We start from the raw sequence: 26,334 nt of genomic DNA, 5'->3' as shown, positions 1-26,334 counted from the left end.
TTTTTTTTAACCATTAAAGCTGACACAATTACTTCCAGACATATTGTGCTTTCTATACACTTTCTATCCCTTGTAAATTTAATTTGAGGCAGATACCTTATTTCAGCTCACTTTATGGTGGTGGGGTGAACAATGAGCATTATTTTTATATCTGACTTCTATTCATGTCATGATAAAAAAAAAAAAAATCAGACCCAAAAACAAGAGATCTCCAGAAATATAAGTACTGTATCTCTCTTCATGCATGCATCTTGTTGATTTAAACATAAATGTTTATGTGAGGGTGTTTGCAGCAGATAAATATACTACTTTGCACAAAAGATTTAATGGCATCTTTCAGAAGTAAAGATCTTAATATACTCACTGCACATTGTGCGATTACATGTGAGGAATGGGATGCTGGTCTAACACGCGTCTCCTCTATATTCTGGGACTTGCCGAAGTGCCGGTGACAGGCGTTTGACAGGTAGACAGTGGAGTGGAGGAAAAACATGTCTTTGGAAGAGAAGCCCCTGAAATGTCTGCTGTATGGACACTCTAAATATATTCATATGAAGCCATACATAGTGCACATTCATCTCAACACATCTGCTCTTATATAAGATAGTGGTCTGTTTTTGTTCATTTGTAGATGATCAGTGCCATGCTGTTGCAAAATATTAAGCCCTCTTTAGTACTGCTTTACGGGATGAAAACTTTCAGAAGTTATTGTTCTTTATTCATTAGTAGATTAGAAGATACATGAACACATGACCCGCGTATGAATAACTTTTTTGAACTTGTAGGCTAATCCAACATTTATAACAATTGCAGAGAGATCTCCTCCCAGTTCATTCAAATCACATGTATGAAAGCATTTAGGCTTCCCTGTAGACTACAATGATGACGGAAAAAGTTGTGGTGGGACGTAAATGCTTTCTTAGGTTATTAATTAAAGGTGTTTATTGTCACTGTTTGTTTAACCTGCATTGCTGCATTCAGTGTAAAGCTGCACAATTAAACATTAAAAGATCGTGATCTCAATTTAAACTTGCGCAACATTAATGATAAATGATAATGATTTACATATGTTTACTAATCCTGCGAATCGCTGCATTCAAATCCGCATTTGATCTAGAGAGATTCAGTTTTTACACTTTTTTAGTTATTTACAAACAATTAAATAACACAGAAGTACTGGGAGAACAGATTATAGTACAGATATTAACACTGGTGTTTAAGATTAAAATCACTGTTCAATGGAACTTGACGCTGATGAAAGTTGTAGCAATTACATTGTTTAACCAATAGGTGGTGACAAACAACCACCGAAATTATGTCACTGAATACAGTTAAAGTCAGAACTATTAAACCCTCTGAATTATTAGCCCCCCCTGTTTATTTTTTCCCCAATTTCTGTTTCAGCACATTTCTAATCATTTTAATAACTCATCTCTAATACCAGATTTATTTTATCTTTGACATGATGACAGCAAATAATATTTGACTAGATATTTTTCAAGACACTTCTATACAGCTTAAAGTGACATTTAAAGGCTTAACTAGGTTAATTAGGTTAACTAGCCAGGTTAGGGTAATTAGGCAAGTTATTGTATAATGGTGACTATCAAAAAAAAATAGCTTAAAGGGGATAATAATTTTGACCTTAATTTTTTTTTTATTATTATTATTAAAAACTTTTATTCTAGCCAAAATAAAACAAATACGACTTTCTCTAGAAAAAGAAAAAATATTATCAGGCATACTGTTAAAATTTTCTTGCTCTGTTAAACATCATTTGGGAAATATTTTAAAAAGAAAAAACATTTGAAAGGGGGGCTAATAATCCTAACCTCAAATGTAGGTTTTCAAAAACAATACACCTATAATGAAACATGAAGTTTTATGTGTGCATTGTTGAATCATTATCAGCTACAGTAGCAAAGATAATTTTTTGTAGCAAAGATCTTTTTTTTTTAGCTGGTTCTTTCTTGATTTTTATTTTTATTAAAATTAGAAGTTCTAAGTTCTGTTTGTTAAAACACAGTGGTTTTTGCAGCAATATTTTTGTAAAAATTGAAAGCAAATGAAATTTGTCTCCTCCCTTTTTTGCTGATCCAAAAAATGGTCTGATCAGTCACTCATAAACTGTAGTGTGATCCTAACCATGATATTTGTGATCTGTTACACCACTAATGTTCAGTACATAATGTATCTCTGTATCACAATATTTTATTTTAAGGTAATTTGACACAATACTGTAGACTTTAAAACACTTTTTATTTATAGAAATCACTTATGTAACACCAAAATGGGACATCCCGTCTTTGGCCTTTTTACAAAAAGTTTTGCAGGTCAGTTTTTGGACTTAAATACTTTTTGGACTCTGTGCTACATAAAAAAGTACAAGATGTATAACGATAAAGCACAACCTATTGAGATATTCTAAAAACCGATGATGCTTTACCTTGATGTATGAAAGGCTTTCTCTTCCCTGCAGAGGTACTGTACAGCAGCACAGCTTTAAAAAAAATAAAAAAAGACCGGTTTGGTCAAGAGCAGGAATTGATCTACTTTTCTGCATAAAAGTAGAAAGTGAGAAAAATAATTTCTTTTCTCATACCAGAGAATAAAAGAAACAGAAACATTAACATTTTACAACAGCTTTGTCATTTTTCGTAAAATGTGATTTATTGAAACTATCATACCCCCTGAGGTGTCCTGGATCGTCTTTAATAAATTTGAGGCTACTGTCACAAAGTATCATGACTCACTAAAAAAAGATGATCTTTTCTGTTTCTTCCAGCAGCATTGCCACATAACTCACAAATCCATCAATGCTATGAAACAGTATGCCTGATAACATACACAACACCTCCTCCACGATGGAAAAGGTACGAATGGTCTCTAACAGACGCCCCTCACAGCACTCAGGTTATTCTTAGCTCTTTTTCAGAAAACAGAAAATGGACCTTCTTCCTTGAATCAGTTGACGCATCGCCCTGAGGCATATATCACGCACACAAAGAGACCCTGAAGGTTGTTTATTAAATATTCCAACAGCTAATTAACCACCCCCACTTCTCTGTATCGCCATTGTTAGCGATTGAACCATTTGCAGGTACATTTGTTCGGTGAGACAATGGCTTGAGCGTGGCAGCTGGCCTTCTGTCCTGCCAGTAAAGGCTTGAAAGATGGCCCACCTTTGATGCCATGTACTCACTATCTGCCTGACCATAGAGGCAGTTACCTAAATATATTGCTGTGGGGAAAAGAACAAATCACGGGTGACTAACAGATATATTGCAGATCCTGAGGCATAGTTTATTCCCTCCCATCCCAAAGGAATTTATTTGAAGGTATAGAGTTAAAAGGCCTCTGGTGCAGCTGTATATGATGCTACTATGGCTGCATTATGAAGGCGGTTCAAGCGATACATCTGCACAAAACCAATACGCATGAATTTGACGTCTAAACCCGTTTTGGGTCTTTTATGTTATTTTCCTCATATTTGATATCATATTTCCCCACAGAAATGTTGCATTGTGGTAAACGCATCAAAAATAGCCTTGACGGAATACCCAATAGCTTAAAGCATATCTGCAGATGCTTTTTTGGTGAGCCTAAAAACATATTTTTGAAGACTACCGATGGTAACTGAGTTCAAATCAGCCACCGTGGAGAAGATCCGAGCTTTACAAACTGATATGAATGGCGAGTGAGTTTTGGAGGAGACTCTGTCTGTGCCCTTACCTCCAAAGCTTTCCGTAATCTCTCACACATATTGCTTCATCCATCTTTGTTATCTCTTCATAAGAGCACAAGCTCTGTATACAAGGCAGATATTTTAGCCCCAAAGAAATTGTTTCCTTCCTTTTACATTTCAAAAAGTGTTGTGCATTGAACATTTCACTTTACTGTCAGATTTCTGCGCATATGTAAATTTACCCTTTTACTTTTTTTCTTTGTTTCTGTATTGCCTTCTGTGGAGGTTAAAAAAGGATATTTGTCTATTTATTTACATTGTGAGTTTTGTAAAGTATTCTATGCATTGTCCTCGGTATATAATACAATTCAAGAATAATATGCTATTATTTAGTGATAATTAAATAAGATGCAAAGGTCATAAGCCACCATTTGATTTGTGTCAGCAATGATATATTGACCCTACTGACCTTATAATTATATCTCCACATCCACCTGAATGAACAGTGAAATCATATTTGGAGAGAGTTGATAAAACACTGAAAGCCATGATTGAATATTACCTGGCCAGGGTAAATTAAATTAAATTAAATTAAATTAAATTAAATTAAATTAAATTAAATTAAATTAAATTAAATTAAATTAAATTAAATTAAATTAAATTAAATTAAATTAAGGATAAGGATATACGGTTATTATGTTTATTCTGAGTAAATAGACTAAGCTGAAAAAAAATTAATGAATTAATAAATGTAATTTATTTTAATAATTTAATTTAATTTAATTTAATTTAATTTAATTTAATTTAATTTAATTTAATTTAATTTAATTTAATTTAATTTAATTTAATTTAATTATTTTTTTATTTAATTTTTTATTTACTTTATTTTATTTAGGTTTTTTTTTTTAAACATTTTCATTTTCTTTTTTAACATAGTTCTTGTTCTTTCTGTTTTAACCTTAACAAAGAGACCAGAACATATTGTAAATATTGATGGTCATATACAGTTGAAGAATTATTAGCCCTCCTTTGAATTTTTTTTTTTCTTTTTTAAATATTTCTCAAATGATGTTTAACAGAGCAAGGAAATTTTCACAGTATGTCTGATAATATTTTTTATTCCGGGGAAAGTCTTATTTGTTTTATTTCAGCTAGAATAAAAGCAGTTTTAAGTTTTTTAAACACCATTTTATGGACATAAGTATATCCCCTTTAAGCTATATTTCTTTTTCAATAGTCTACAGAACAAACCATCATTATACAATAACTTGCCTAATTACCCTATCCTGCCTAGTTAACCTAATTAGAGAGAAAATAAATTGGTTATTAGAAATTAGTTATTAAAACTATTATGCTTAGAAATGTGTTGAAAAAATTATTCTCTCCATTATACAGAAACTGGGAAAAAAAAATGTACAGGGGGGCTACTAATTCTGACTTCAACTGTATATATGCAGTGCACACACAAACACACACACACATATAAATTCATTTTATACTCAATTTAATACTCTTTAAAGTTTAAAGTTACATACAACGTTTCACTATATATAATGAACTATCAATAATTAATAATTACAATTACGTAAGGAATAACTGAGGTGATGATGTGCCTACGATGTGAACTTGAATTACCTTTGGATGATACTAGTAGTGTGTAAAAAAAGGACATAGTTTATATTGTAATAATTTGTTTTATGTCATGTAAAGCTTTGCAGTTTCTGTGTGAAAGATCAGTGATGAAATTGGCTGCGATGCGAGGGGTGCCAGATAAAATCTTGCCTAGGGCTCCAATTGGTCAGAGCCGACCCTAAAAAAATTACAGAAAATTCCTTCATATCAGCACAGCACACTGGCTTGCATTTTAGAGGCTTCTCTTAGAGTTTACATAAACCATCACCTTTTTTCTTTCTGTGTGTATTTTTCACATTTCAGATTGCAAATGTATTGCTTCTTTTCACATGCCGGCCCATGTACACAATAAGTCCTCCTGGCAGGGAGGGAGAGCGCAGCATGGATCTTGTAGCACTCTCTATGTTATTATCATGATCAGTGCTGATTGCTGATTGTTATGGTGTTTGCACCTCTCTTCTATTCAGCCCATGCTGTGTGTTTGGGCAGTGCTGATTGTGTTGATGCTAAAACCCCCCTCCTCTTGTCTTCCTAATGGAGGAGAGGCCTGAGCACACGAGAGGTAGGACCAGACATAATGAACACCAGACAATCAAGACCATCAGTCCACCGGAGAGGGGAAAAAGCGGGGGGAAAAAAAGTCAAGTAGCTAGAATAGTAGAGCGCAGGCAATCTTTTGTCCCTTCCAAAAAAGAAGACGAAAAAAAAAACCTTCAATTTCCTTTACCTTTCATTCCCACCTTAAAACACACAGGGAGAGAGATGTTTAGAAAGGTAAAATGCCAGCATTTTATTCTTGGAGCGTGTGAGTGGCAGCATGGAGATTTACTTATTTTATTTATTTACTTTCAGATCAGACACCAAATGGAATCTTTTATCTGATGCTTGTTTTTAATCAACACTAACAAAAGAAAAGACAGTGGAGAGAGTTTGACCTGCCGTGTTCGGGGGACAACCTCTTTCTCTGGTCACTTTGTCCTTGATTTTGTTCTGTTATTTGTTTTGCTGTTTTAATCTTGGCCGAGTCAATAATATTCTTTGTTGTTTGAAAATGGTGTGTCAGGGAAATAAAAAAAAGTCTCCTTCTTTTGTTGAAATTACCTGGCTGTGACTTCACTCTCCTCAGGACTCAGGGATGAAGTAATCATTAAATGTTGCTTTCTGCCCACAATTACTTTCCGTTGCATCGGGTCAAACAAAGCATGGAAAGAGAAGAGAGTGAGGTGGGATGGAGTGCCACTTGCGAACCAGAAAGAAAGGAAGCTGACTTAAAAGAGAGTTCAAAAGTTTGGAGACGATCAAGTTTTTTTTAATGTTTAAGAGTTTTTTCATGGGAGTTTTTTTCATGTTTCATGCTAAAGAGTTTCATTTTCAAGAGTAAAAACAGAAAAAGTTGAAAATATTACAATTTTAAATTAATATTCTGGTTCATTTATCATTCGGATGATTAAAAGGAACAATTCAGCTAAAATATAAAATAAATTAAAGTTCAAAGTTCCATCTTCTGTCCTTTTTTTCTTTTGTTTCATCATCTATACAGTGATAATCTTTGATATTCTTTTGGACACCACTGACCTTCATTGTATAGGCATAAACAGGGATGCATTATATCTGTCGGTCACACTTAAGAACGTAATTTCACAGATAGCTAAAATTCTCAAACCATATGGGTTCTGCATTTATTATATGCATTTTTTAAGAACGGCCTTAATGTTTTCCATCCATTGTTGCTATTCATTTTAACCAAGTGCTCCCAAGATAATTTTTAGTGGATGTAAAAAGTCGTTCCCCTCAAGTTCACACAGGTATCCTATAGCAGAGTTACCAGAGGTGTAATTTGTCACTGTATTATTCCACTAACATTTGACAACCATAAAGAATCCAAAATATTTTTTTGTCTTAAGCCTACATAATGGCTTTAAGGTGTTTCAATGTATTTCAGGGTATGTCATTCAATTATTTATTCATTTTCCTTTGGCTTAGTATCTTTTTTTTTAGAGGTCGCCACAGTGTAATGAACCACCAACTATTCCAGCATATATGTTTTACACAGCGGATGCCCTTCCAGCTACATACCAGTATTGGGAAACACCTATTTACACACACACACTGTGGCCAATTTAGCTTATTCACCTATACTGCACGTCTTTGGACTGTAATAATAATGACAGTACATAATATTCATTCATTCATTTTCTCTTCGGCTTAGTCCCTTTATTGATCAGGGGTCGCAGCCAACTTAGGCAGGACTCGAACCAGCAACCTTGTTGCTGTGAAGCGACAGTGCTAATCACAGAGCCACCATGCCACCTTCAGAATATGTGAATGCACTGTATAACTATAATAACAACAGTAAAAATAAGACAGGTAGAAAACAATAGACATCAGTACTGACATGCTGATATTTGAGGGGATTAAGAGAGATCCACAACTGTTTTAAACATGTATTTTATCACTTTTATGGCTCATGAAATTTAGTGGAGAAAAGACACACCCTAGACAAGGCTGAATCTTTCCAGTGTGCATTTGTCAAGCGTAAGTGTTCAAGCACTCTATAAAATGAAGTATACTTTGAAAGGCTGTGTGTTTGACTGTGTGCTTACGTTAGTGAAGCACACTTTGGGCTTTAAAGGGAAATGGTTTGTGGGTGTATTATGCTAATTACTATCTAAATGCTCAAGCTCACTCATCTGGAATAATCTTAATTTATCTACATTAGTGTAACACATTTCTGCACATACATAGCTAAGTATTTTTTTGCACATTAGAGCATCATTGGGGAATGAGGCCTACTGTGACTACTATAAATAAAAGAACACTTTTTCGTATAGTTTTTTTTTTTAATGAACTGTAAAATATACACCTTAAATAAAAATATGTTGAGGTGTCATTAGTTGACACCCTTTCGACAAGATAAACCATAGCCAGCCCGTGAATTATTTTGCATCCTCCTAATTCTGCAGAGCTTTGCATTTCATAAGGATTAAGTCACTTAGATGTGGTTTAAGACAGTTCTATAATTTCACAGCATTTGACAATGCTTCCTAAACCTTCATTCTTCCACAACTTATCAAAACGTATAATTATTGTGACTGCAATGTGTAAGCAAACATACTAATTGTCTTGGTAAATGTAAAAATGCCTTGAAGTATCCTCAGTAGCACTGAGAGGTCACTGTTGTTGTGAGGAAAGTATCTGTATGACAGCACTCTTACTGTAAATATGCTCGCATTTGGAGCGACGTCTGTTGTGCAGGTGTGAAAGATGATAAACAAGTAGTGAATTGAGAAGATGCAAGTTTGAGCATTTACCCTTCATAAAGCTGATGCCTTCTATTGTGAGATGCTCCTTTTCATGAGGAGAAATGGTCTGTGCCAGACTTTTATTCAAAAATAGGAAACTTCACATGTGTTGCACTGATTTTTTCTTTCTTTTTTTTTTTTTTTCTTTTTTTACCTCCGAACAGATGGTGGGATGTGTACTTTATGTATTCAGGGGGCCATTATTCATAAAAAAAATCTTAGTCTTCTGCTGAACCCCAGAGCAAGTCAGCTGTGCAATAGTGAATTATAACTTCCCCATGAAACTGTCGTGCTGTTTGTCAGTCGGTCATTTAGCAACAACAAGGGCTATTTTTCCTCATATGTTATATGACTCATCCTAGAATTGCAAGTACATTTCATTCTCTTTCCATTCATTTTCTCTGAGCCAGTAAGACATACAACAAATGATTTACTGTAAGCTGAAAGCATTGTTAAAGTCATGCAAAATGTTTAAATCAGACAGGGAACGTTTGATTACGGTACTAATTGTTGTTTGAATAATTGTTAATCTTTTTGAACCACTTACATAGTTGACAATACCAGAGTTGAGATTTTAGACTATTTTGCTCAAGATGCATATCTGAAACATGGCATATATAAAACTTTGTTATTGTAGTTTCCTTATTATATATTAGAATATACAGTTGAAGTCAGAATTATTAGCCCCCCTTTGAATTCTTTTTTTTTTCTTTTTTAAATATTTTCCAAATGATGATTAACAGAGCAAGGAAATTTTCACAGTATGTCTGATAATATTTTTTCTTTTGTAGAAGGTCTTATTTGTTTTATTTCGGCTAGTATAAAAAAAGTTTTTAATTTTTTAAAATCCATTTTGAGGTCAAAATTATTATCCCCTTTATTTTTTTCGATAGTCTACAGAACAACCATCGTTTTACAATAACTTGCCTAATTACCCTAACCTGCCTAGTTAACCTAATTAACCTAGTTAAGCCTTTAAATGTCACTTTAAGCTGCATAGAAGTGTCTTAAAAAATATCTAGTAAAATATTATTTACTGTCATCATGGCAAAGATAACAAAAATCATTAAATCAGTTATTAGAAATGAGTTATTAAAACTGTTATGTTTAGAAATGTGTTGAAAAAATCTGCTCTCCATTAAACAGAAATTGGGGGAAAAAAATAAACAGGGGGCTAATAATCCAGGGGGCTAATAATTCTGACTTCAACTGTATATTAGAAATTCACTAAAATGTCACAATAACAGAGTAGACTTAATTAATCTACTATTAGTGTATCCTTAACATTTTGTACAAATGAATGAGAGAAGAATAGTCACATACCGCAATGCCTTCCAGAGATTCAGCCATTGTAAGTGGTATCAGGCATTTTCTATCAATTCTTTAAAGATTGTTGTGTCTTTTTTTAACTGATGTATCAGAGTTGAACAGAGCGTATGGACAGACACAATTTATTGTATTTTATTTAACTGACATTACAAATAATGCAGAAAGTAGATGTTTCATTTTATATTTATTATCTTAGTAGAGTAAACACACAAAAAAGGTAAAATTTAGACATCCATGATAATATTTCTTGATTTTTGAAGCTGAAGCTATGATGAGAAAAATTGGTATAGTGGGAGTCTTTAAGTTGATATATTCAAGACAAAATGTTTTTAAATACATGTACAAAAATCTTTAAAGATAGCTTGATATCATGTGTAATTGTTAAAAAATGTTTAATATAAGGTTTTGTTTTTGAAAAATATTATAAGGTTTATCTTGGAGATGCAAAAGCTACCTGTGATTCTAGAATCATCCATATAGTAGTTCGAGAGCTCTATGTTTTTCTCAATTCAGTCTTAAATCAACGAAGTAGTTAAGCTGATTAGCAAGTTATTTTATCAATTTTAATCAAAGAAGTGACATTTTATGCTGATCAATTGATCTCATTAATCACCCATGGTTATTAATCACCCTTGCTTAGAAAAGGCCTGGAATGAAGATGATACAAAGACACCGTGCTAGACAAGTGAAATAGAAAATCACATTAGAAGTCATTATTTTCTACATATTTGAACATACGTCAGCCTTGTAGTTTGTTTGTACTTGTTTTTTATTCTGATTGTTTATGAATGCACCCATTGCTCAGACTGTTGTCTAAGGCCATTGTGTCAGATCTTGCTGTGTTTACAGGGTCTTGCAGTGTTTTAAGACAATCTGTTAGAAGTTGTTCAGCTTTGAAAATTTGTTTTTCAGACTCAGTCATTATGTTTCATTGTTAAAATAGTACTGTACAACCAGTTGTTATCACAAAATAAACCCCTGACATAATAATCTCCCAGATGTACAATTTTAACTGCTGCAAATTACATTTAAAATAAGTTCCAAATCGACGGTTTTTTGCAAAGATGCCAAAGAAGAACAATTTTTGATTCCACAAAGGACCTTTCAGTCAATGGCTCATAAAACAACCATGGATTTTTTGTAGTGAAGAATATTTTAATAATCTAAATAACTATTTTCACTGTTTGAAAATAAAACAGTTTGGAATGAAAAAATAGGTTCCATGGATACTAAAGGTTCTTCGTGGAATAATTAATTCTAAATAAATATTTAAGCAAATGTAGATCCATTAAATGGATATAGTACACTTGTTAGATTGCATTTTACCTCATTCAGTAAATAATCATGGGATAAGAAAAACAAACCTTGTAAAATCCTATCTGTTTAATTATAAATAATTAATTATGGAAAAGAAGATGAAACAATTATTACTTATTTATAATTACTGATTTACAGTCAGAAAATAAACAACGAAGACAGAAAAAGAACAACAACTTAATGAAGACATATTACTATCACTTCTTTATACCTTTTGAAGAGGAAAGATACAAGAAGCAAATTAATAATGCGCCCGTCTCTGGTGCTTATAATTTTGACTTTCACTGCTTTAAACACTCTAATTCAAGTTAAATGCATAGTAACAGACATGCAAACCATTATTAAGGCTGATTTATACTTCTGTGTCAAGTGATCGCCGTGACCCATGCACTCTCAGAAATAAAGGTACGCGAGCTGTCACTGGGGTGGTACCTTTTTAAAAGGTACACATCTGTACTTAAAGGGTCCATATTGGTACCTCAAAAGTATTTATTAGTACCTACACATTTTAAGAGGAACACTTTTGTACTTTTAAGGTACTAATATGTACCCTTAAGTTATTAATATGGACCTTTTAGGTACAAATGTGTACCTTTTGAAAAGGTACCACCCCAGTGACAGCTTGAGTACCTTTATTTCTGAGAGTGTGGTGCATGCCTTGCGTATACAGTAGCTGTGCATTTATACTTCAGTGTGCTGTTTGTGTTGCTCTGCAATAACACTTCCGAAACGCTAGCTGGACGTGAGGTTTTTTATGTTCCTCTGTGTCGAGTTTCTCTGTCGGTGCTTTGTTTTTTCTGCACACTACCTTAATGTACAAGTAGCTAAAATTCGCTCATTCAGGTGGTAACTGGCGGATGTGAAACAATAAAAATAAACAAAAGTTCATAAACAACAAATAAACAACAAATAAAGAACGAAAACAATAGTTTCCATCTGGAGCTCCTTCACGGTACTCGACACTTGTAAACACTCTCTCCAGTGGGTTCGTGCGGCTCTCACCCCCACCCACCCTCGCCAGTGTTACCAAGCTGATCAATCACAGAGCTTGCGATATATGTCGTTGCGACATGTAGTTAAATTTTTGAGAGGTCCACGTCGGCGTCAGGGTATATGCGACTGCGCGAAGGCTGCGCCGGACCATACGCCTGCACTTGATGCAGAAGTATAAATCAGTCTTTAGGAAAAAAATGTCAGTTTAAAATATTAGATTATTGAGCTGCTTATTTTTATATGCTTTATTTTATTTTATTTTATTTTATTTTATTTTATTTTATTTTATTTTATTTTATTTTATTTTATTTATTTATTTTATTTTATTGAAAGAAAGGAATATAGAAAGTATATATATATATATATATATATATATATATATATATATATATATATATATATATATATATATATATATATATATATATATATATATGTATGTATGTATGTATATATGTATGTATGTGTGTATGTATGTATGTATGTGTGTATGTATGTATATTTATGTATCTATATGTATATTTATTCATATATGTTAGGTCCAGACTTGTCTGTATACCAAAGGCTCTTATCTGCTAAATGAGATTCATCACAAGACAACATCTTATGCAAATTAGAATGTGGAGGCATGTTGAGTACATTTCCATTTCTAATTGGCTAATTTGTTAATTACATTAATCTGTTAATGAAACATATCATGCCATGTTACAAAGTCATCAAGATTAATTTGAAAGGTGATCTTTAGTTTGTGAAAGTAGAAGTCGTAAAGATGCCGCAAACCTCCAGTAACGGTATAAAATATGTGTTATGGCTCCGCGGAGTCGGGAATTTCCTTAACATATTGCAGTTGCTGGAGTGTTGCATGCCCCTGGTCTCCAGTTGTAATTTATTTTTGCGATGCATGTCACAGTTTACATCCCACTGTACATTTGTACATTTGGGACTTCATGAATATATAATAGCAAAGAGCAGCATGAAATCATACGGATCTCCTCAGCAAAAGTAAAAGTGTAAATCACTCATAAGCAGCGATGAAATACGAGAGTGGTGCTGGAGCGGAGCTGCTGATGAAATGCATCTAGCCTGCAGTAAGTGGCCTTTCCCTGATTCATGAGAATGAAAAGTGGGCCTCTTATTTCACCTGATGGTTGTGTCCAACCCTTGAGTGAAAAATGGCATCTTTCCCCTTGTAAAACACCCATGGGGTTAAATAGCTCCATTATTATTAATGACCATCCATTTGCCAATCTAGATGTGGAGTCAGAGTGGGTGTGTAATGAAATGATAAAGTCCATGTAATTACAAACTCAATTATTATCTTTCAAATTTCATTTTGTTTGACAGCATGGCTTTTGTTTGAAGCGTGTACCCTTTGTTTAATCTGTAATGCATGCATGTACAGCGGGGTTCAAAAGCCTGAGACCACACTGACAATTCGCCATTTAAAATCCAATTAAATGTGGAAATAAACAAGAGGTTTTGGAATTTTGCGCATGAAAAAAACATTATTATTTTAAACGAATGAGAATTATTTTCAGTTGTGTTTTATTTCAGTAATCAAATGAGTGCGTTTGTGACACAGACCATAGATGACACTGCTTTATAGATGATGAGACGTTCTTGATGAAGCATGAGATGCTTACCAGATCTTAGATACTGCAATGATTTTAAATAGCACTTAAATTAATTAAATATTTAAATAGCACTTAAATAATTAACCATATATACTATATAATTATTGAATATTTTTTATAAAACTAAAATATAAAATATATGTTCATTCATTCATTCATTCATTCCATTTAAACAAAAAAAAATTATCAAAGATTGATTGATACATTTTTTTCTGTGTAACATTTCAGATAACACTTAAAATATCCTCCTAACATTATTTCTTTATGGCACTATATTATTCATTCATTCATTCGTTTTCTTTTCGGCTTAGTCCCTTTATTAATCCGGGGTCGCCACAGCCGAGTGAACCGCCAACTTATCCAGCCCATGTTTAATGCAGCGGATGCCCTTCCAGCTGCAACCATCGCTGGGAACATCCACACACACTCACTCACACCTATACATTACGGACAATTTAGCTTACCCAATTCACCTGTACTGCATGTCTTTGGACTGTGGGGGAAACAGGAGCACCCGGAGAAACGCCAACTGACCCAGTCGAGGCTCGAACCAGCGACCTTCTTGCTGTGTGGCTACATATATTATATTATATTATATTATATTATATTATATTATATTATATTATATTATATTATATTAATTTATATTATATTATATGATTAATTTTCCTTCGGCTTAGTCCCTTATTTATCAGGGCTCGCCACAGTGGAATAAACCACAAACTATTCCAGCATACTACACAGCAGATGCCTTCCAGCCGCAACCCAGTACTGGAAAAATACCCATACACACTGGGTATCCATATTCGCTGCATAAAACATGTGCTGGATGGGTTGGCGGTTCATTCCACTGTGGCGACCCCGGATTAATAAAGGGACTAAGCCGACAAGAAAATGAATGAATGAACGAAAACCATCGTTAGGCAACTAAGATCGTATGTTGTGTCGTTAAAAACATAGTTCGTTGATTTGAGCTGTAGTTAGAAACATAGTTCCTGGTTGTGTTCCTGGTTGTGTTCCTGGTTGTGTTCTATTTACAGTTATATATCCCACCCCATGCCCTATTCATTTAGAACATTCGCGCATTTAAACTTGAAATTATTTTTTAAAAAAGCATTAAAGACTTTTCTCTTAGGTGCTAATTTGCTTTTAAAGTATTTTTTCATCCCCATTCATTGATATTTGCATCCCCTTCACAGTGCACTTTGAGAGCCTTTATGCCCATTTTGACCGCAGCCGTGGAGTATGGGGTTTTTCTTAATAGAAGTTGTAACTCTGCCTCATTTAGAGCATCATTATGGAGGTTTTATGTTATAACTAACATGGTTCCCAAACGATGCATCATACTCAGATAGTTCAATCGTGAGGTATGTCGTTGTTTGGGAAACGCACCCCAGAATAGCAATACCAGAATATTTGCAGATCGGCTCATACATCACACTGAATGAAGTATTCTGAAAATGTAAAGAGGCAGATTGTTTCCTGAGTGGGTTAGGTTTAGGGGTAGGTAGGGTTTCTTAACTTATTTTAATCCATTTATTTCTAACTAATAATTAACTAATGTGCAATGGATGTAAACACCTACACAAACATGTTTCCACTAGTGTCCTGTCACATTGGGTTCTTTTTTAATACACAGTAAGCACACACAAATACCATTGATTTGCCTTCCAAGAATTTCCTACTCTCCTTAAGGTTTTCAGCTGATAAAACTACAGTATGAAAAAATCTTTAATTTGGTGTGGATATTCTCTCTTGTCATGTTCTTCCCCTGTCCTCAAGGGTTTCTAACTGTGCTCATATCAAGTGCACCAATTAAATACATGTTAAATTTGCATACATGGCTGAAACGATGCTAAACTTTGATCAAATATGCCACAGTGTACCCCCTCAGTGGGTATGATTTGCCTCAATGAACTCCATGAGACTCATTACATGATCATTTGCATTTCAATAAAAAATTTCAAAATAAAATAAAAAGCGCAACTCTTAAACTTTTGCCATGATCTCTAATGAAACTTTTGTTTTTGTGCAAAGACCTCTTATTTCAAAAAGTACAGACACTAAAAGCAACACTGAATCCTAAATAAAACTACATGCATGTACACTTCAATTTCAACCCAATGGAGAAATCTGTTGTTGATGGTACAGAGCTTGTTTTCTTAAGCTCTTCTGTCAGCCAGATAACGTTTAGACAGGAGAGAAAGAGAGAAAGGGAGCCCGCACGGAGAGATGATGTTCTATATTTATGCAATTAGCCCTCTAATTGGTAGTAATGGGTTTGCACATGCTAACATAATGACTTGAGTAATCATCTCTGTTGCATCCTTGATGTAAATCCCATCAAGATATATTCAGGTCGCGTAGCTTTGCTTAACAGCCCTGTCACAAATTGTCATTTGTGCTCATTGTCTCACTATGTCCCTGACCGGGAGCATCCCATACACTGTCAGATAACGTGTTTTCAGTTCCTTTTTGCATAAACGTCTCTATATGCCAGTTACATGTCTGTTAATTGCATTTTAGCTGTTGTCGGTCCCTATGCACAACAGGATTTATTGTCGTACAGGCTGTATAGATGGTGAGATGTCGCTTCACAACAATTCTTTTTCAGGCTTCACTTTCTATTGCGTTTAAATGAAGCTCAGGTTTTGGAACAAAACCTTTGTGGTTTGTCATACAGGAGCGTTCTGATAACCAGTCTCTGACGACAGTGTTTGCAGGGAAAGATTGAAAATATCTCGAAGCATTCGCACTGCTGTAATTACAAGTGTGAATCAGCCTGGGACTTCAATCAATAACCATTGGCCATTTCGCAAAATGTTTCAATCTTCAGACAATTTGCTTTAAATGCAGGCTGTTATTAGAAGCCCTATTACTCGCAGAGTAAATAGGCTTGACATTTTTAACCGTATGTTTTGTGATAATGTAAATATAATTTACCACACACAGCATTCAATTCCCAACTGATCTGCTGGAGATTTTTGTGGTGACATTAAAAATAACCGCTTTAACAATAAGTTCCCATTTGTTAATATGGATTATCTGACATGAAAAAAAATGAGTAGTTTGTACTGTGTTTGGTGAACATTTGTTGATGTTGTTTAATATAAATACTTTTTTGTGATCATAGTACTAATTAACTAACTACTAATTAAACTAAAATGTTTACTTCACCACTAACTCCATGAGAATCTCCAGAACTCAAATGAAGACTTTTATTAAAACATGAAGGTGTCCGCTCTACTGAAAGTGTATTCACCCAAAGCTTTGATATAAAGAGATCAAAAAGACAATCCATATGAATTGATGGTTTTAATTCAAGTCTTCTGAAAAGACAAGGTGAGCCAATATAATAAAGCTTTCATTCACATATAAATATTGATCAGTGAACAAATGCGTACAGCATTTTGATTTGTTCACAGAAGCTTAACCATGCTTGCTTGATGCACAAGGACCAATGAGGTTTATTCTTGCATGTCACATGGCACCTTTGAGCCTCTGCAAAAGCCAATGAGTTTTGTTCTCACACATCATCATTAATTCATTTTATTAATATTATAAATGTTAATTTTGCTGAAAAATCAGCTTTGTCATCACATTAATAATGTTTTATTTTTCAAAAAGAAAAACATACATTTATTCATTTTCCTTCTGCTTAATCCTTTTATTCGTCAGTTTTATGAGTACAACACATCATAACAAACATTGCAAACAAACAAGAAGAACATTTCACCTGAAACACTTCCCACAGTCTAAAACCAAAGCAAACAAAAACAAATAATCAAAAGTACAATTTCATTTGAATTGGAATTTGAACTGCATTTTAACTGGAACCAATATTAATAACATTTACAAGTTGTTTCAAAAAAGCAGATAAATTAGTCCAGAAAAGACTTCAATGTCTTAACTGATCTAAAAGAAGAAGAAGATTGTTCCAGTCAAGGGAGTGTTGTATTGAAAGAACCTCGGCCACTTTCTGTTGTAATTCTTGGAACAAAAAAGTAATTCTGTTGCATATGTCAAAAAGAATATGAAGAGGTTATGCCAAGTTCAGACTGCATGATTTTAGCCCCGATTTTGACTCACTGACAGGTTTTGAGAAATCAAAGCCAAATTGTTGAAATCACAGGCAAATCTGTGCTCATTCACGTGAGTGACAATCACACAGTGTGAACTATCAAATGCGCGATCTGAGAGAATCACAGATGAGTGGCCGATACCTGTGAGATATTTGGCATGATAAATATCTGGAGCTGACGGCGATTCAAATCATGCCGTGTGAAATGAGTTTTGACTAAAAACAAGATCAGCGATCACCTACAGCCAATAAAGGAAGAGGCATCCACTAGTATGGGTACCTGCAGGCCAGCAGATGGTTGAGGGAGAAGTTAAAAGCACTCATTTTCAGTTTATTTGGATCCAAGCAATGAAGGAAAAACTAGTGGAAATTTGGCTGGAGCATCCGTGTCTGTTTGATGTGACATGTGAGCAAAAGAACAACTGGGTCAAAAAAGAAAAAAGTTGAGGAGAAATTACTAATTCCCATCAAACCCAGGTAAGCAAATATGTACATTTTCTACCCCATTAAAGGCTTCTTATGTAGTCATTATGTGACTGTAGTTCATTATGTAGTTAATAACAAAATATATACTACGTGGTTATGGTTGTGAGACGTAATTTGGACGTAAGTTGTCAGCGATTCTTCCTATTGTAAAGTCATGCAGTGTGAAACCCCCTGTCGCAGATCCATCTTGCAGTGTAAACAAAGCAGCGACAAAACGCTAGCCCAGATAGTCATGCAGTGTGAAAACATCCATGACACGACTACTTTGAAAATCTTGCAGTCTGACTCGCATTAATGGAACAAAAAACTGCTTTAAAGGAAAACTAAAATAAACACATTTGTGTTCATTACTTTAAACTGCTTGATTTTATTTATTTTTTACAGTGTGGTGAGTAAATGACATCATTTTCAGGTGAACTAAGTACTTACACATACAACTTTTGGTCTTAAAAAAGATGTTTGGCTAATTTACAATTAGTAGATTCATTATTTTATCATGTTAAATATTGTGAAATCCTTCTGTTACCAAAATACTGTCTCTTAACCCCCAAACGCTTGTTTCTCTGACAAGTATTTATGTAGTATGTGGAGACCGGAGCACGTGGGGTCTGATTCTTTTTAAAAGCTCGACGGGAGAGTAGCGATTCCCCCTGAATACAAAAAGCACTTAAACAGCATCAGAGTGAGCCGCTGCCTCCGGCTGACGAAAGCATTCAGCGCTGTCACCCACATCAGTCAAGCAGTACTAGTCCCTGTGGAGGAGAAACTGATACGGACTACATCTTTGGAGCTGTTTAATGTGAAATATCACATGCGAAAAATAGTAGCTCTCCTGGCTGTTGACATAGCGCCACTGACAGCTCGTGCTGTGCCTCTGCACACTGGAAAACAGCGTGGCTTCAAAACACCTTTTACACGTAATGTAATTGCGCACATACTCTCCACTGCTTGAGCTGATTGGCTTCACACATGCACACACATACACACAGACCTGCTGGGCAAATGCACTAAAGGTGTTTACGTACTTCTCAGCGAATGTGTTAGGCCCGCTACATGTGTCTGCCTATGCGCATGAATCTGTCCACAGTGGCGTGATTCTCTCGGCCCTCAAAAGAACAATGGCTCTGAAAGACACCTCCAATTTCCAAAGCAGCTCTGGGGTGATTTACAGCAGCCTCCGAGAGCGACCTGGCCAGGACTCATTCTGCTTGCTCAGAGAGTGAGTGAGCGGCATCATTTTTCCTTAATGAAGTTAGTGACCCTCTGAAAGGTGACACGTTTACCGCTCCACTGATTTATGCACTGATGCTCTGAGGCAGACTATAGCAGAGTAATACTGCGAAGATGTGGCTACATCTCTCTCTATTTCTCTCTCTTTCTGCTTTTTTTTTTTTTTTCATTCTAGATTTTTTTATTTTTGTGCTATTCAGTTCAGTTCACTGATATTAAAACAAAGTGACATGCAAAATTTGTTCCAAGACATAGTAAGCTGCCTAATGTTCTGGTTTTCACTTGTATGCTATGACATGCATACAGTGCATGTGACATAAATAATCATATGCATATACACTTGTACAGTCATTTTTTTTAAGTGCATTTTCTGTACTCGCAGCTTGAACATCTTGGATTTTGGTACTAATTAATTTGACACAAATAAAAGAAGCAAATGAGACAAAATTGCAACAAATTTTAACCCCGTAAAGTGAGCAATTATGTACTTAAATTAGAAAGTCTTTATTTGCATTTGTAAAAGATAACAATGTTAAAATAAATAAAATTGTGTATTATGCTTACCAGATCAGTAGTTACCAGATCAGTAGCGATGTTACTCAGTATCTTGTGTTGAAAATGGTTATCAAATACATGTGCATGCTTATAGACTGAAAATATAATACACATGCTGACATTGTTTTTTAATAACGTTTTTTTTTTTTTTTTTTTGTGATATACATGAATAATCAAAATAATTTCTGTTTACAGGCCCAGTCGCACCAAAATAATTCAACAAGAAAAATTCATGTTCTTCCGATTATAGCAGAATCATATTTAATCCTTTAACACCCCCACCAAGAAAAAAATATTTTGGATTGCATTTCTTAACTCTAACCCTAATGTTGCTAGTTAACATAATCAATGAGGTTTTTTTTATATACGTCACATAATTTCTAAAATATCAACCTCAACCAAATAGTAGATATGTTGGTTTATAGTAAAAGTACTGGAATTAATAATATATATGAAAAATCTGAAAATATGAAGTGTAAGACTTTGAATACTGAATCATCTTTATTTTTTGAAGTATGCCATAACATATGTCAGATTCTCATTTAATATGTTTTTCTTGTTTATTTTTATTTTTGACCATAAAACAACATCAAGTGTAAAAGTACTAGATGATTATGTTTGTTTGATTTTATTGTAACTCAACAATGCTGTGTAGTGTGAACCATTATTAAAACGGCCATTCTTTAAATGACTTTAACAGTCATTATTTAAAACAGCCAAAATATGGTCAACTATTTGGTAGAGCAGGCAGGTAAAGGAATAACAACATATTGATATTTAATTATTTCATACAATAACAGTAAATTGCTGTTTATTAAGTTACTGAATGATAAAAATGGCAATGGAGTCAATTATTACAGTACGTTTTACCCTTTTAGCTAACATTATATATTACACATATTACATAGTTCATTTTAGGTTCTGCTTAAACCAGCTTTCTGTACTGATTGGTCTTTGTCATTACTGTTTGCCAGTGTTTAATTGTGTTTATCTTTTGACAAATCAGGCAGGCAGTCATGGCTACCAACAGACCAAAAGTGATGCTCAAGTACTCGTCATATGCTTAATTACATATAATGTTATCCTTTTTTAAATAAGATAATGTTTTACTTAATAAGATTAGAAAAATAATGCAAAATGTGTTTGCTTTGAGTAACAAAAATGTCATGATCGGCAAACTACCTCCACCGTATTTTGAAAAGTATTTTGAAATTACTTTAAATGTGTTTGTTTACAATCTGGCCTAATTTCATTCAGTTTCTATAGCTCAAGCAATAGGATTCAATATACGGTCACACTTTATTTTGATGGTCTGTTTGTTGAGTTTAAGTTTAACATCCAACTAATTCTCATTATATTATAAGTAGACTGTTAGGTTGGAGTTTGGGTTAGTGTAAGTTGACATGTACTTGCAAAGTTTCTTATAATCAGTTAAATGTCTGTTGAAGGAGCAGTATTAACAGATATTAAGCAGACAGTCAATACTCAAATGGACCATCAGAATGAAGTGTTAGCCTTTATAATGTAGGTATGTGCGTCAGTGTATCTAGCATATTTGAATGATCAACATCTCAGTCTCTGCTCATCATTCATACTAACAAACCAATGCATTTCCATTGAAAATGTTACATTAAGCATTGAATAGGAAACAGATATTTCTATGATTCTGAAGATCGATAATATGAACAGAAGCTTTCAAGTCTTCATTTAATGAATTTGACTGTTCCAATGCTGTGGGTAACTTGTATACAGCATAGTGGTATTTCTATATGTTTGTATCGCTCAAATAGTAAATCAATGTTCTAGCAAATGCAAGGTCATGGGTTTGATTCCTGGTCAAATGTATTGAATACACTGTAAGTAACTTTGGATAGACATTTAAATATTTATTGCATATTTCTGCAGTTCAATATTTTATTTGCATGATATTTAGAACACAAAAAAGCAATAACTGTATTGGCCCCTGGTGGTAAAAAATAAAAATAACTCAAGCCTGTTGTGTAGAAGAACCAGTCGCTTTTAATTATTTCTAACATCTTTACTTATGCAAATATGCTAAATTATTTCTAGATGACAGCTTGGAGGGGGGACCAGCATGAGTACAGTGATGTTCACACAGGGCTCTCCTTTTCTTAGCGGGTTAAGATATACATGCGCCGCTGTAGGGCTCTCATCTGCCTCCGAGAGCCCTGTTTTACATCCTAATTATTAGAGTTGACAGGCTTTATGGCTGGGGCTCAATACCAGGGCCTTTTTCTTGGCGCATTTCGCATGTGATGTTCAGAAGTAGGTTTAATGAGATAAGAAAGTTTGAGTCCTGTAGTTTACAGTAGTCACATTCTGTTGCTTGTTGGTACACTTTGCTGCGCCTAATACAGTACAGAACTTGTCAGCTGTGCTAACAAGTAGGCGAAGAGGGAAGAATCGCTCCTTTATCTTAATTGACTAGATTTAAGTGGGAGACATCAGCAGAAGAAAGGTGCGCCACGAAGACTGCGATTAAAATAAACAATGGTTTTGGAGACGTTCATTAATTCCTTAATATGTAAAAAGCCAATCTCAGGCACAAACAACAGAGACTCTTCTTTTTTTTAAAGATTTAATTAAGCTACAGGGAATTCAGCGCATATTGTAGGTAAACACTCGCGACCATGGGAATACCATTTAAATTAAAAGAACCGCTGTTGTTTTTCTCATTACGAGATGAATTAAACATTTATCACTGCCTTTCATTTCTTTCAGACGCTGACATTTACAGGTCACTTTTCAGTAGTGGCAACGTCTTTCCTTTTTTTTTTTTTTTTTTGACTGTCTCCAAGTGCCTCAGCAATAAGAGAAAGTATGATTTATTTTGTCTTGCATGTTCACCTCCTGACTGAGCCCTGGCATTTGTCATTGTATCATCTACAGCTATTGAAGTGAACCTGCAGAAGGCTCTCGCCGAGGCCTCGGAGACCTGTACCCAGGAATGTCTGATCCTGGGTCATTCTGACAGCTGCTGGATGCCGCCAGCGCTGACCCAATTCCAGACGTCCAGCGCCACCACTCTGCCCTCCTTTGGTTTTCAGCAAAGCTGGGCACGGGGGATCAAGCCAGACGGGCGTCACACCCTCGGCAGGTCGGTGCCCAAAGATGATCTGGACAAAGGGAGCAACCGGCCCCAATTCTACAACACACTTGAGAGACACTGCAGCAAGAAAGAGGATCCTGTCAAGGTCATCCCTCTAGCCAGCTTTTCTGCCACATCCAGCCCCCAGATGTCGTCGAGCGGAGGAGCCTTTCTGCACGAGCATCAGCTGTAGGAGCGAGGGTAGGCCTCGGAGAACGGCATAATGAGAGTGATATGAAATGAAAAGCTGATGATTATTAGCATTTGTCAAACGGGATGTTTTTAAACACAGCAGAAGTACAGTAATGAAGGACAGTAGCTTTTGAAATCCTTTAAGAAACTGAAACTTGTACAGTAGACAATGGTAGATATAGACCAAAGTAGCTTCTCAAAAAAAAAAAAAAAAAAGAAAGTGACAAAAAAAAAAGCGGTGTATAATGTGTCTTAGTGACAGATTAGTGGCAAATGAATTTAGCTTTACTCTTGATCAAAAGGGACAAGATTTTTATTCATTCTTTTGTGCGCCTTTTGAATGCAACTTGACATACAGTAGTAAAATACTTATAAGTGTGTGCTGCTGGAAGAACTCATTGCATATGTTTACATGCACAGCAATATTCCAAGTAATTATGAAACTGCAAGGAAAAAACACCAACAACTCATGTAAGTGCCATGCTCTTGTTATTTAAAGAACATATTCCACACATTATCCGGTCTCACTTTAAATCCTCATGCATGCACGTCTGCATTTCAGCAGTTAGCGGTCTTCGCAAGTTTAATTGGTGCTCACTAACAGCAAAGTTTCTCCTTTTTTCCCTTTCTTCTTCTTCTTCGTGAACACACACACTCACTCGTAAACAAAACAATAAAAATTAGCCTCCGAGTCAAGAACCGCATTTGGAATATTATGACGCATGTAAGCATAGTCAATAAGGTTAAGTGTAATGTGTGAGCGCTGGGTGACTGCAGTATTTCTTTCAGCTTCGTTGAGGTGCGTCGTTTCCGCCTGAGTCAGTTTAATTCTGCTAAAGAGACCTAGTTCCGTGCCCCTGAATGTGCTGCTTACTCTGTCAAGACTACAGATACAGCTAAGCCTCTCTGCAAAAATTAGCCTTGCTCTGTGTTAACACGTAGAAACTTTTTATATATTAGGATGAATTTTTTTTTCTCCTCGTAAACTTTGACGTTAACTCTCTTCTCCCTGGTGAGCTTAGAATCTTCCTCTGATGTTCAGCGTGTTGGTAGTTTCCATGCATCTGACACCCCTTTACTCCCATTATAAAAAAGCCGGCTTATTTTCAGCATTATCTCATTAGCTGAGGCGCAGACATGGCTAAAAAGACATGCTTTGTTTTTTCACACTAATACATCAAGTTTTCCTTTTGATATATACAACATATACACCATAATAAGTGCTATGGAACCAATTACAAGAATCTCCCAATAGTATAATTACTTTGATCAGTAATCACCGTAACTGTTAAAGAAGCAGAGTGCTGCTCTATAATAGTATAATTGGCTACCTTTTGTATGTGTGTGCGTGTGTGCGTGCGCTTGCTACCTAAATGGTGCACACTTCTTTTTAAACTCACTTAAAAAAAATTTAAACAAGCAGATTTGTGAGATTTATATATAATGATGTCAAAGAAACAGCCTTAAGATGTAGATGTGTATTGTATGGATGTAATGACTGCTAATTGAAGTAGAAGTTTGCTTACAATCGTGTCACATTTCCGTTCGATATAAATTCAAACAGAGACATCAAGTAATCTCACAAAGAGGCTGTGCGGGTTGAGAAATCAGCACAAACTTAATCACCGACGCTTCTCCTTAGGATATATACTGATGACACAGAAATATTTGGGTCAGTGATCCAAAAAATTACTTCACTATAAAATAGTGTACGTGCCAGCAACACGAAATGTGTCACAGTAAGACGTGTTGGAGTGTGTTGCTCTTTGATGCGAGAGAACTGACAATCACTCTGGCAGCTGTTCCCTCAACAACAGTAAAAAATCTGTCGAACACTCTTGATTAAGAGGAATAATTGCAGTGTGGGACTCTATCAGTGAAAAGAAGCTGTGGCCTGGTCTTACACTCATGTTCTTGCAAGTCTGCTAGCTGTGACATTATCGTTGGGACCAGAATGAGGACGGCGACTCGGCTCACACTCTTCTAATCCATACAATAGATCGGAAACGCTCAGAAGACAAGGTCTGGAATACAAATTGTATTGCATAATACTGCTTGAAATCTGTAAAAATCTACTTCAAAGATTTTCATACGATTTTTAGATGTTTAGAGCATCCAAATAATTAAAAAAATGGCTTTTTTTTAAAAAGGAGAGCTTCACATTTACAACACTTGTGAAACATACAGTACAGATGAAGGCAAAAGTATTCATAAAAAAATATTCATTTTTCAAAGTGATGTTTAACAGAACAAGGACATTTTCACTGTGTTTTCGATATTACATATTTTTTTAATTGTGGAGAAAGTGTTATACTTTTTAGTTTGGATGGAATTAAAGCTGGTTTTACCTTTTTAATGTAAATATTATAGTTATTCTAATTAACCTAGTCACTGAATGCATTTAAATTACACTTTAAGCTAAATATCAGTGGTTAGAACTGTCCCAGCTGGGCCAGTTGGCATTTCTGTGTATAGTTTGTATGTTCTGCTGTGTTTGTGTGGGTTTTCTCATGGTGTTCCAGTTTCTCCAACACTCCAAAGACATGCTGTATACATTACGGGTCAAAAGTTTGGGTTTTTTTTTTTTTTAAGAAAGTTATTCTGTTCATCAAGTTCATCAAAATTATTAGACTTAAATATTTATTAAAATTTTAAATAACTGCTTTCTTCTTGTATGTAGTTTCAAATGAAATTATTACTCCTGTCATTATTGCTTTTATTACTATAACCATTAATAATAATAATAATAATAATAATAATAATAATAATAAATATTAGAGGGATTTCTG

The 26,334-nt window shown here is 34.7% G+C and overlaps 1 protein-coding gene across 2 annotated transcripts in view; it reads left to right on the top strand.

Moving 5' to 3' along the window:
* pcdh11 (protocadherin 11) overlaps nt 1-26,128 on the top strand; it is a 318,250-nt gene extending 292,122 nt beyond the window's left edge. For both annotated transcript variants that reach the window (XM_056472633.1, XM_056472632.1), the window contains exon 6: nt 23,155-26,128. In XM_056472633.1, coding sequence (XP_056328608.1) covers nt 23,155-23,546 — 392 coding nt within the window. In that variant the 3' untranslated portion in view covers nt 23,547-26,128. The remainder of the gene's footprint in view (nt 1-23,154) is intronic.
* The last annotated feature ends 206 nt before the right edge of the window (nt 26,129-26,334 follow it).

This window comes from Danio aesculapii, chromosome 14, assembly GCF_903798145.1.
Source record: "Danio aesculapii chromosome 14, fDanAes4.1, whole genome shotgun sequence".
In the NCBI taxonomy this organism is placed as follows: domain Eukaryota; kingdom Metazoa; phylum Chordata; class Actinopteri; order Cypriniformes; family Danionidae; genus Danio; species Danio aesculapii.
This window is presented reverse-complemented; position numbering and strand designations above follow the sequence as displayed.